This window comes from Petaurus breviceps, unplaced genomic scaffold, assembly GCF_028583685.1.
Source record: "Petaurus breviceps papuanus isolate PSGF00001 unplaced genomic scaffold, PetGlider_PUasm1.0 551, whole genome shotgun sequence".
Classification (NCBI taxonomy): domain Eukaryota; kingdom Metazoa; phylum Chordata; class Mammalia; order Diprotodontia; family Petauridae; genus Petaurus; species Petaurus breviceps.
This window is the reverse complement of record NW_027186372.1, coordinates 23,021,436-23,034,790: the sequence shown is the minus strand read 5'-3', so window position 1 is coordinate 23,034,790 and position 13,355 is coordinate 23,021,436. Positions and strand designations below refer to the sequence as shown.

At 39.4% G+C, this 13,355-nt stretch overlaps 1 protein-coding gene across 1 annotated transcript in view; it reads left to right on the top strand.

Moving 5' to 3' along the window:
• The window catches only part of TTC1 (tetratricopeptide repeat domain 1), a 56,093-nt gene extending 49,559 nt beyond the window's left edge, over positions 1–6,534 (top strand). Inside the window, exon 8 of the mRNA XM_069102470.1 lies at positions 5,891–6,534. Within this exon, the coding sequence (XP_068958571.1) occupies positions 5,891–6,027 (137 nt within the window). The 3' untranslated portion in view covers positions 6,028–6,534. The remainder of the gene's footprint in view (positions 1–5,890) is intronic.
• The last annotated feature ends 6,821 nt before the right edge of the window (positions 6,535–13,355 follow it).

Below are 13,355 nucleotides of genomic sequence, written 5' to 3'. Positions count from 1 at the left end.
GTCCTGCCTCAGCTCTCCTCCGCGGCACTGCTCTCAATGGCGCCAGCAAGCAAATCACTGGGGAAGAACAGGATGACGCACTCACTGCTGCAGCTCTGATTGGATGCAGCTCGGAGCACGGCGTGCATTTCACGGGGGAGGGGGGGGGACGGTGCATACAGAGGGTACCGTAATGTAGCGCAGGGGATCACCTTCACTACAGTAGCAATCTCAATAGGGCTTATTTTCGGGGGAGGGCTTATTTTAGAGGAATCTTACACAGTAAGGGGAGGGCTTATTTTCAGAATAGGTCTTATTATCGGGGAAACACGGTAGATCCCATCATCACCTCTGTCCAGAGGAGAGGAAAGGCGTGCGAGGAGCATCGGCTTTCACCTTGGCTTTGTGCCGCACCTTCAGTAAAACAAAGCAGCACTTCTGGGGTTATATGCGTGTGTGTCACATTGTCCCCTTCTGGTGACACTCGTGTTGTTTGGCTTATTTACTGTTCTGCTCACCTCTGCTGCCTGGAATAGTGAGCGCATAATGACGCTGCTGAGATACTTGGGATTTTGTTTTCTCAACGCAACCGTCTCCTGTGACTCACTTGTGCTGGATACTCAAGTATTTGAAGTGGCTCTTGGCTCTGCCCTGCCATCCCTGACCATCTGATTAACACATGCGTGAAGGGAACTGAGAGAACTGCCCTGAATGGATTTTCATTCTGAAAGATTGATGGAAGTAGTAGTAACTAGTCTCTTGAACCGAGGCAGTGTGGTTGGGACTAATCACATAAATTATTCACATGTAGATAGACCATCTTTTCTTGCTTCTCTGTTGTAGAAATACTGGGTTATCTGGGCCTTCAATACAAATGAAATAGGATCATTATTCCCTCTTTAGAAATTGCCAAAATCATTCTGACTTTCTGTAGTTCAGTGCTACCTTCTAATTAACAATTTTGAACCTTACGCTAATTACAAAGTTATACTTCTATCAGTTAGCGCTCACCGGTGACATAGGCCTATATATAAGGTCTCTCTTATTTTTTCTCCTTATTATATATGTGGTTTATTGGAAAGCAGTTCACACGTTAAGTTCAGATGATTCTTGGTTGTCAAGAAATGAGCTCTCCTGTTTGCAAATGATCTCGAGCCTTGATTTGTTCAAGTTCCCTACCTTTCTGCTTCTTAGCTCCTCTGCCCATGAATCTCTGCTGTTCCTTTGGCTGTAGAAAGACTGATTCCACACTCCTTTTTTATCCATTAGCTATTGTGAGAATCTGCATTAGGTATGGAGTACATTTTCTCAGGACTAGGCCATCTCTTGCTTACAGAAAATCCGGAGTTGACTGCATGGCTAAGATTTTTGTGCTTCATGAGAGAGGACATGTGGTGTCAGGATCTAATTTTAAGCTGTTCATGCTTTCTAATTAGAGGGAAAGGAAACCCCAAAGTAGTTGTAATATATTAAAACACCAGCAGTGTTAAGGTGATGAAAACAAATGGTGTTTCTCTTTTCTTCCATTCAGCTGACTTGTAAATTTAAGTTGCTGCACTCTCTGGACAGTGTATGATGAATCTGCTGAGATACTGGCATATTTGACCAGTAGAGCTCATAACATTACTGGAAGGCACAAAAACTAGCATATATCAGAGCTGAAATTCATTGGTCTAAAAAAAAAAAAAAAGACAAACAGACTTGTAATGGCTGAAAATGCTTGTCTAGTAATACAAGCAACATTCTGGACTATCCTTTCTGCCTTGGGATTTCAGAAGGAAAAATAATGTCTCTTGCCTTATGAAATTCCTAAAGGTTAAAGGCTCATTGAAACATCCAGGGTGGTGAGTGATCATGCCACAAGCAGAAATGAGGACATTTAATTGATTGTTTCCCAGATGGGGAGGCGTAGAATTTGGCAGTCAGATTTTAAAATTTAACAGATTGGTGAATCTAGAAAGTGAACCTATCTTGAGTGCAGGGAAGTTGGAATAAACCCATGGCACCCAGGATAACTCTGAACAGGAAACAGAAAAAAAAAATACAAGAACGTATTTGTGTGTCCATGTCCATATGTCAAGGTTTTTTTTGCAGGATTTTAAAGTTACCAAGTCCTGTTGATATTACCTCACATGATATCTCTCCCATTGCCACCACTGTTATTCCTTCTTACCTACACTATGATAACACCTCTTAATTAAACTCACTGCATCTAGCTTCATCTCTCTCCATCATTCCTGCATACATTGCCAAAGTCATCTTCAGATCTAAGGCAGAGCTCTGAATATATAACTATACTGCTCTGAAACTTTCTATCAGTCTTCATGTCCTACATGATGAAGCCCAGGCTTGGCATGTAAGACTTTTCAACTACATTTTTAGCCTTTATATTCTGCTGCTTCCTTGCACATACTCAGAATGTAAAAGTTGGAATGAACCACAGAAGCCATCTAGCCCAGCCTGTAAAGGATGCCCCACTAAAATATATCCTACAAGCTTCATTCAGAGACTTCTAGTGATGAGGAAATATATCCCTGCTCTTAGTATAGAAGCAGAAGACTGTGGGTGGAGAATGTTACATACACTGTTAGATGTGGTTATTTTATGTTGGCTGGTTTTACTTAACTTTTGTTATGTGGGGGATGGAGGCAGCATTGTTATTGGATAGTGACCGTTAAACCATATCAACAACATTGTCCTGATTTGCCAGTCTAATAATCCTGTCTGAAGAAAAAATTATGTTAGTCTTCCATGATCTATTCTCAATTAAGCTATGCTGACTGTGTAATCATTGTTCCCTTTCTGAATGTCCATAAACCATTCCTTTAATATTTTGCACAATATTACTAGGAATAGAAGTCAAGTTTGCTGGCCTATAGTTTCGACTCTCTTCTCTTTAAAAAAAAAAAACAGGACATTTTTGTCCTTCAGCCCTGCTGTATGCCTCCCATTCCCTTGGGGATGTAATTCATTCTGAAATGATGACTTGAACTCTGAGGGCAACTAGGTTGTCTCTTATTATCTCCTTATCTGGGATTTGATCTCATAATCACAGAAGAGGCTAGAAGAAACTTCAGAGGCTAAATAAGCATAACTGTACTTGGGCTAATTGCCTATTAACCATATTTTGTTTTTTCTTTTATAGTCCATAGGTCATGCTCCTTGGCAGAGAAAGCAGAAATAAAATTTCTCTCCTCTATTACCTTTATTACATCCATCCCACCATAACTTTTTTTAAAAGCCCTTTTTATTGTCCTTAGCATTCATCACCAGCCTCAGTTCATTCTGAGCTTTAGCACTCCTGAATTTTGTTGTTTTTGTTATTGAGACCAGTAACTCTTCCCCTCCCATCATTCATTCCCTTCCTAAAATCTAGAACTCTTCCTTCCATCACCATCCCATTTCTGTATGTTAAAATCTGATTTATTTTTTGAAACCAAGCTTGTGTCACTTTGGCTGCCCAATTTCTACCCCTGGCTCCACACCCAAAGTTTAAAAAAAAAATCTCCCTCTTTTCTCTGAACTCTCGTTATTCTTTCTCCCTTGTATTTAAAGAAGCCAGGTGACAGAGTAAGTAAGTGAGCTGGGTTTAGTAGAGTCAAGAAAACTTGAAGCTCTATCTACTCCTACCTCAGACATGTAATTTGATAAACTTTGAAGTGCTATATAAACATTACTTATTATTGTTGCTTTGTATTATATATCATATATATTCTGTGTATGGTATATGTATTACATATATACACACACACACACACGTCATATGTATATGTTTTATTTTCACTCTGTAGACTCTCCATGATGGAAAGGAATGTTTGGGTTTTTTTTTCCCCTCTACAGAGCCTCACATACAATAGGCAAAAGTTGATGAAATGAATTATACTCCACTCCGGGCATTCCCTGGCTTAGAGACTATTGTGATAATCGCTACAGATGAGAGAAGCCTGACCTACAGTTATAGCCATCCAGACTCCCCCAGTAGACAGAAACATCCAACTCTTGACTACGGAGAATTGCACAAGCTCTGAAATTTAAAAAAAGAAGACAGAATAGCGGTGCCAGAGGTGGCGTCTGAAGAGGAAGCATGAATATCTGAGAGAATAGGCATAGGTGCCCTGCGGGAAGAAGTCAGCTCTAGGAAGTGAAGGATCAGGCAAAGTCAAAACAAAATACTCCATTTATAGCAGGCCATATTTTAGGATTTCTGCTGTTCCCTTGTAACTGTTTCTTGCTTTGTGCTTTATAGGAGTGCCTTTGGTGCAGTACTGTTGCTTAATATAAAACCATTGCTAAGCTAACTAATAAAAATGGTCCATCCTTTATATACAAAGATCAGTGGACCTATGTATAGAATTCTTTTTCTGGTAATGTGAGGTTGTGCTGATTTGGACTGACCCAAACTGAGCTGCCCAGAAAATCAGTGGGAATTTTTGTCACATGGACCTAGGCCAAATTGCCAGCTCTTAGCTGTGTAAAACCAAAGGGGCCCTCACATGAATAGAACCTGTGTGTCCTTAGGATATATTAACTCCCTGAGGGAGCTGGCGTTGGTTGGGGTGATTTAGGCACAACATTATTTTCCCAGAATGTATTTATAATTTCTGATGTTCTTTTCTCACTCACTTCAGCTAATAATATCCTGTGACTGACCCAGGTATCTAATAGTATTGGTTATTTTCTTCTTTTTTTTTCCTTTTTGGAGGGGGGAAGGCAGGGCAATTGGGGTTAAGTGACTTGCCCAAGGTCACATAGCTAGTTTTTTGTGTTAAGTGCTGAGGCCGGATTTGAACTCAGGTCTTCCTGACTCCAGGGCCGGTGCTCTACTCACTGCACCCCCTAGCTGCCCCTAGTATTGGTTATTTTCAAAGGAGAATGTTTACCCTAGGCAACTGGTCATCTGTTCCAAATCCAAATGGTTCCAAAGATTTTAAATGATCCTCTTTGTTTAATAGGTAGTAGCTCAGCCTTTGTGTGGCAGAGCAACAAACACTTAATGGAATGCTTGCTTTGTACAAGTATTGATGGAGAGGGGAAGGATACAGAGATTAGCATGATACCATCTCTCATTCTGTAGAAGATAAAGTCTAGCTTCTCCTGTCTTGTTCTTTGCCCCACCCTTATCAGTTCAGTTTAATGGTAGATACTGAGGAATTGCAGAAAAGAGGTTCTAGTGTGGGCCATTTGAGGTTCAATTCCAATCTAGTAGAGCGGAAGAATTTTTTGAGTGACAGGCAGTACAGTCAGAATTAGGGTACTCTAGTCTTTTCTTTTTTTTTTTTTTAAGCAATTGGGGTTAAGTAACTTGCTCACGGTTACACAGCCAGTTATTTTGTGTGGATGCTAAGTGTCTGAGGCCGGAACTGATCCTGGGTCTCCCGATACCGGGGCCGGTGCTCTTACTCACTGTGCCACTTGGCCACCCCAGTACTCTAGTCTTAATGTTGGAAACATGAGACAATAATTCTGTCCCATCAGAAATGATGTTCTCAACCTACAACACAGACAGTAGATTTTTTTTTTCCTCTTTACCCACTCTAAGAGCTTATTGATACCTCTAACCTGTTTAGACAGGAAAGTGCGAACTTCAAAGAGGAGCTCTGGCAGGACTCACTTGTTTCTGACGGAGAGAACATGTCTAGGGTAAAGTACAGAACTGAAGAAACTACCTAGCCGAGACAGCAACTTCCTCTTATTTTGGCTTTGATGGAAGAGTAGAGTTGAAAACTATTGGAATTCATCATCAAGTACTTTTGTTAATAGGTATTTCTTTGCCAGAAGCAGAAAGGTAACTTAAGGCTATCTTTGCATTTTGTCATTAGGTTGCACTGTGAGGTAACTTGCCTTCTCCCTGTGTCTGATCCCTTCCCTTACTTATCAGAGTTTGTTTTGTTTTGTTTTGTTTGTACTGCAGGTAAATTAAAAGATCTTGGGAACTTGGTTCTCCGGCCTTTTGGACTGTCCACAGAAAACTTCCAGATCAAGCAAGATTCCTCATCTGGTTCCTACTCTATTAATTTCGTTCAAAATCCAAATAATAACAACAGATAACATAAGATAACCATAGTAACTCCCTTAAAAGTTGGCTTGGAAATTGTGTGCAGCTTGTATTTAGCAAGGGAAAAGGCACTGTCAGTGTTTAACTTGTAAAAGCATCTACCTAAAGGAAAAGCTATTCAACAGAACACAGTACTTCTTTTTCCCTATTGTTTTACTGTCAGAGTGAAATACATTTACTGATGCGATGGGCCTAATTTTATCTCCATTTTATGGCGTACAGCTACTACCCTTGGTGCCCTCTGCACGTCATTTGTCCTCTTCTCTGAGGAAGCCTGCAAAGCAAGGCCAGCCCCTGAGCAGCACAAAGCCATTTGCTCTTGTTCAGTCCCAGGAAACAGCTACTTGAACCAGCAAGGCCTGTCTAAAGAGCGCAAGTGATTGGTTTCCCATCATCCCTTCTTTCCCTCCACCATTCTCTCCAGATACACTGCCAAAGCTCTTGTGATCGCCAATATTTTATTATTTCTCCTTCTGGTAATAAAGGCTTTCTGTGACTGATCTGGATTGGTTGGGTTGTTAATTTTTCTCCCATTTGGACAAAGGAAACCAAGTTTTTCTAAGATTTTTTAAAGTAGCCCTGTTTTTTTTTTTTTTAAGCAATTGGGGTTAAGTAACTTGCTCGAGGTTACACAGCCAGTTATTTCTGGGTGTGGTGCTGAGTATCTGAGCCTGGATTTGATCCAGGTCATCCCTACAGTCGAGCTGGTGCTCTTACTCACTGAGCCACCTGGCTGCTTGTAAGCAATTGGGGTTAAGTAACTTGTTCAAGGTTACACGGCCAGGTGTTTCTGGGTGGGTGCTAAGTGTCTGAGCCTGGGATTCGATCCCCAGGTCATCCTGACACTAGAGCCGGTGCTCTTACTCGCTGTGCTACCTGTCCACCCCAAAGTAGCCCCGTTTTGAAAAAATAAGGCCAGTGACCTCCCTCTTTTTTTTTTTTTTTTTTTTTGCAGATATAGGAGATTTTGTTTTGTTTAGTTTTTTGGGGGTTTTTTCTTTTTGGAGGGGGAAGGCAAGGCAATTTGGGGTTAAGTGACTTGCCCAAGGTCACACAGCTAGTAAGTGTTAAGTGTCTGGAGCTGGATTTGAACTCAGCTCCTCCTGACTCCAGGGCTGGTGCTCTATTCATTGCTCCACCTAGCTGCCCCTGATATAGGAGATTCTTGATATAAAGTATTACACATGTACTGTCTCATATGACATCTAAGTTTGTTTTTTCTCTTTTAAACTTAATTATAAGAAATGGGTCACTGGGTAGGGAAGGATTGAGAGGAATATATTTGGAAGTAAAAGCAATGTAAAAATGACAAAAATAAAAATAAGGCCAGTGCTAATAAGTCCAATACAATACAGAACAAACATTTTAAGGACCATGGATGTGCCCAGTATACTAAATGCCTACACTGAAGATTTTCTTGAAAAGATTAATGCTACACTGGAATATTGAAGTTCACAAAATCTTTTCTCTACTGCATGGTGCAGCATTGTACATCTGTGAAGGTTGTTAGGAAATTCACCATCTTTATCAAAATAGTTGTTTCCTCTCTACTTAATTGTCCGTCCTTTCTCTGACCTCTTAAAAATAATTTAACCTTAAGTAGCTTCATTTTAATGTATGTAAATCCCATAACAATTCCAAGCATTTCCAAATTGTGTTAACCCTATGGATGAGACAGCTTTTAAAATTATTTTCTTAGTTTTTACATAATGTATAGATACTCTTGTTTGGTAGTAACATTTATCTCCCATATCTATAATGGTTTCTGTTTTTTCATCTACTTTGAGGCCCAGTTTCTCCCTCATAATGAGCCTCACATAGATAATGTTTGTAGAAACAGTACAATATCACACTTCACACATGAAATATGAATTAGGTGGCCTAGTGAATAGAGAACTAGGCCTGGGGTTTGGAAGTCCGTAACATTGTCCTGTGGTGCCTAAGCAGGACCCCATCTAAAAGCAGAGCAGGGGCAGAACCTTGACCTGACACAAAATACCAATTTAAGAACTAAAGCTGAAGAGATAACTAAATCAAAGAAAACATTGACTAGTATCAACAATTATTTAAAATCTCCACAATAATTGCAAGCAGAGACTCAAAGGGGGAAAAAATGAATTTCACAAGGTTTATATGAATACCTAGAAGAAATGAATCAAGATTTTTGAAAATGACATAAAAACTCAAGGAAAGAATTGAAAGAATAAATAGTTTAGGAGAGAAAATAAAAGCAGATCTTAAATATCTGAAAACTAGGATAGACCGAATAAATGATTCCATGAGACAGCAAGAAAGAACAAAAACACATAATTAAAAAAAAAATAGAAAGTCATTTGATATTAAAAACAATTGACCTAGAAACAGGTAAAGGAGTAAAAAATTTAAGAAATCATAGGACTTTCTGAAAACCATGAAAAAAAGACCTGGACACTACATCTCAAGAAATCATAAATGAAAGTTTCCTGCTTCTGTTAGAGCCATGGGACCAAATAAAAAAACAATCCACCAATCACCTGAAAGGAAGTTCAAAAGGAAAAGTCCCAGAACTGTCATAGTCAAAATCCAGATCTTCCATGTCATGCTTCTAACATCTAGAAAAAAGCAGTTTAAGAACTAAGGAACCTTAGTATCAGACAAGATTTTGGCAGCATGGTCTACAAGCCAGAGATGTGGGACTACAACATTCAAAAAGGCAAAAGATAAAGGCTTACCCAGCAAAATTCAGTGTATTTCCAAAGTAGAAGGAGGGGGTGGGGAATGAATCTTTAATGGAATAGGGGACTTTCTCCTGCATTTCTCATGAAAATCCCTGAGCAAGTGCTTTACAGCTTACAAAGCATTTTACTAATAATTAATTTTAGTCTCACAACTCTGAGAGATAGGTACTATTATCCCCATTTTCCAGATGGGCAAACTGAGGCAGATAAGTTACTGACCCAGGGTCAGTAATGTAAGCTAATAAGTATATAGGGCTAGATTTGAAGCCAGCCAGGTCTTCCTGCTCCAGGTCTGGCACTCTATCCACTGTTCCTCCCACTCCTTCAACATTTGTATATTCTCCTTACTTTAATTAAAGGAAATAAGTTCCATGCCCTTCTTTTCTACATTAGTTTACTATCCTATCCACTGTAGCACCTAGCTGCTGAGTAGGCACTCTGAAATACAAATACAAGACTCTAGAGAAACTTAGAAAAATGCATTTATGTGAGCAATTGGAAGGAGCTGTACAGTGATGTAGTGCTAACATTCTCATAGGAGGAATAAAAATGCCCTTCAAATGGTATTGAGGGAGTTAAGTAGGAAAAAAGAGAAGTCTTAGGAGTGGATTAATTTTGTTCTTAGGGTTTTAAAAGGGAAAAAAATAAAAGGAGGTATACACTAATGTAGAGAAGAAGCGCATGGGAACTTATTTAATTGAAGTAAGGAGACTATACAAACACTGAAGGAGTGAGCGGAACAGGCTTCAGATGAACCTTCCTGTTACCTGAAATGGACAAGAAAGGGTTGAACACCCACACAAAGGTCACACAGGCAGGGTTAAATCCAAGTCCCCTGACTATGTAGATCCAGCAGTCCTTCACAATTTACCATGCTGCTTCTCAATGAAGTAACAACCTACTATCTCTCCTAAATCTTTTAGCTTTTGTTTGTTTTTATATGAATCAAAGGAGTCGGGAAGGGGGAATAAGACTAGAGACCTAAAGGTATGTATTTTTCAAAATTTTTGTATCAGTTTTCTGGGTTTTAACTCGTGACTTTTAAAACATCTTTAAAATGTTTACTAAAATGTTTAAAATACATTTCTACTACCACAACTGCCCCTAATATTTCTAGATGATTAGAAACCAGTTCACTCTCCCTATGATCTCATGACACCCTGAAGTATAATCAAAATGTCAGTCTTATAGGTTTAAAATTGTTATTCATATTCTATAAATAATAAATTGGAGGAAGTGATGAGATACAATGGCATACTTCAGCCCCACACAGGCCAGTTGAACAATCATTGCTTCACTGTTGTGTGTTTCTCAGAATAACCCTGAATAAAGCATATGACTAAAATCTGTGACTGAGCTTTCTCAATTGGACCAATAGTCAATAAACATTTATTAAGTGCATAACATGTGCCAAAGGGTCTACAAAATACAAAAAAGAAAAACAGTCCCTGCTGCCAAAGACAACACACAAAAAGAAGCTGAAAAGCAGAGGGTGGGGGACATGGTGGAGAACCCACCAGAAGTCCAAAACAAATACAGCTACGTGTGAAATGAGATATCTGTCCTGCTCCTTAGATTGAAGAGTCCATGGTTCCACACTCCAGAGAGCCAGAAGGCATGGATGGGGTGTGAGTAGTTAGACTATCTTTCAAGAGGATGAGATTTCCCAATGATGAGTATATTGGAACATGGTGGAGAAGGGAAAGAAGTCCAAAATGATTATTGCTAGAAAAACCAAAGGTCATCTCGTATCTTGCTTTGTTACTCCCAAACGCCAAAAGTATGACTATTGTTCATGGTTAGTACAACTCAGCCTGAAATGTAACGAACGAATGAATCAATGAGTGACAAATGAAGCTTAGACATGGGTTGTAGGTCCTCCAGGCTCAGAATGGTAACTCCCAATTTAAATGCTGTTTGAGTAACTAGAGGAGACTCAGTTATAATCAGTCTTCTCTCAGGCAGGTAGCTAGTATCTTAAAAGCAATAAAACAAATCTGTGAAAAATGTTTTAATATTCTGCCACTCTTCCATCTTAGGTTTCTATAACATCTTATTGGAGAACTTGGGATACTTGTTGCATTTGTATAAGAGATCAGTGGACCTGTATTTGGAAAAGTGCTTGAGGCCACAGTATTTGATAGAATGACAATTATTTCTGAAGCCTCCTTGGATTTGTACTTTTGAAAGTACCTGAGACTACTGTGAGGTGAGTGCTATTATGATCCACATTTTACAGATTTGTAAACACACTGAGAATAGTGGTATGACCCATGCATTTGTACTATTTTCCCTTGCCAGAGGCTGTATTTCTATGAAAGCTGCTTGTTATTTCTAGCGAAGACCCGGTAGAAAAGTTCCCCTTGAATGTGTTATCTAATTTCTTATTTTTTGTTAAATAAAATTTTATTAATATTTTTTGTTTTTCCATCATCCACTTTTCTCAATGTATCCTTTCCTTCCTTTTTTCCCAGAGAGCCATCTATTGTAATAATTAAAGAGATGATGGAGGAAAGGAGAACAGTTCAGAAAATCTAACCAACCTATCAAAAGAGTCTTGCATTATATAGAGGATATCTAACTTCATCTGAGCACTCACTGCTTGAAAGCAGTTGCTTTTCTTCCCAAGTTTGTCTCTCCATCGTGTGTTTTTATAGTAGTTCTTCCAAACACATTCTCAAACCCCCAAAACTATTCCCAGGCCACTTACTCCTCTCCCCTATCATATGAGCTCTCCTACTTCACTGAGAAAATAGAGACCATCCATCTTGAATTCCCTAGTCTCCCCTACTCCCTAACTCAAATCTCCTTTCACCTTTCACTTCTCTTCTGTTCCTGTTTAGGAAAGGAGTTATCTTCCTTGATGAGACCAGTTCCTATGTGAGTGCCTTTTATTTAGCCCTATTCTATCCCATTCTATCAATGGAGTTTTGCCCATCAATTATCTCATTTTCAATCTCATGTTCTTTCCCCCTTGCTGCCTACAAATATAGACCCATATCTCCCCCATTTCTTCAGAAAAAATAAAAGTTAATTTAACTCTACCATCAACCTCTTATCCTAGATCTCTCTTGCCTTTTACAGCCAAAATCCTAGAAAATCACCCTTTTATTGTACATTGACCTCAAAAGCTTGCCATCTGGCCTTTGGCTCCGTCATTGTATTGAAACTATTTCAGGAGTTAGCGATCTCTTAACTGTTAAATTCTATGACAACTTTGCAATCTACATCCTCCTTCACCTCTGAAACTCTGAAGCCAACCACTCCCTCTTCCTGGATTCTTTCTTCTGACTTGGTTTCTATGATATTGCATTCTCCTGGGTCTTTAGTCTAATCACCCCTCAGTTTTCTTATCTATATAATCATCCATCTCCTGCCCCCTAATTAAAGTGGGTTTCCCTGCCAATGTTCTGTCTTTGGTTCTGTTTTCTTTTTTCTCTATATCTGCTTCTATTTTCATTAATTCCTGTGAGCTCAATTATCTTTATGTAGGTGGTTCACAAATACATACCTCCAGGCCTCATTTCTCCCCCTTGTTGCCACCACGCCGGACGTACATGGATGCTCTGCCAACACATCAATCTCATCATATCCTCAGCTGAACCCATATGCTCAATACTTTAAGACGGCCTCTTCTCTCACTTTCGTAGTTACATTAACAGTGCCACCATTCTCCCAATCACTGAGGTCAGTGAATTCAGAGTTATCTTTGATTCTTCCTTTACCCTCAAGCCCTCATTTCCATTCTACCCCCATAACATCATTCTAAACTCTCCCCTTTCTGGTCTCCTCACTCACACTGCTGCCATAATAATCCAGGCTCTTCTCACCTCTCCCCTGGACTATGGCTTAGCCTCCTGATTGGTCTCCTAACCTCAGATCTATCATCTCTCCAATCTGCCCTCGGCATACAAACAAAATCATATTCTTTGGGGTTTTTTTTTAAACATATTATTTGGTTTAATAGTAATGCCCCTATGAGCAATATAGATGAGGAAACTGAGGTTCAGAGAATTTAAGTGACCTCCCAGAGGTAATATAGCTAAGAAGAAGCAGAATTGGAATGAAAACACAGGTTTCTGATTTGGCATACTGGGTTCTTTCCTCAGTTCCATGCTACCTTTCATAATGGGAAAACTCAATTTCATGTTATTAGAGCAGCTTTTGACATAAGGGCAATCCTTCTTAGACCCAATTGAGAGAAATGAATTGCCAAAATATAAGTAGTCTCACATCTAAAGCAGCCACGTGTTATATATACAGTAATAGAAATATAACAAGTTTCCAATGCATTTCCTTTTTTTAATTCAATTTTATGTTCAATTCCAAATTTTCTCCCTCCCTTCTTCCTCCCCCTCCTCACTCCCATTGAGAAGACAAGAAAAAAAAAGCCCTTATAAATATGTACAGTCATGCAAAATAAATTCCCACATTAGCCATGTCCAAAAGAAAAAAAGAGAGAGGAGAAGAGGGAGGGAAGGATGAAGAAGGAAAGAAGGAAAGAAGGAAGGAAGGAAGGAAGGAAGGAAGGAAGGAAGGAAGGAAGGAAGGAAGGAAGGAAGGAAGGAAGGAAGGAAGGAAGGAAGGAAGGAAGGAGGGAAGGA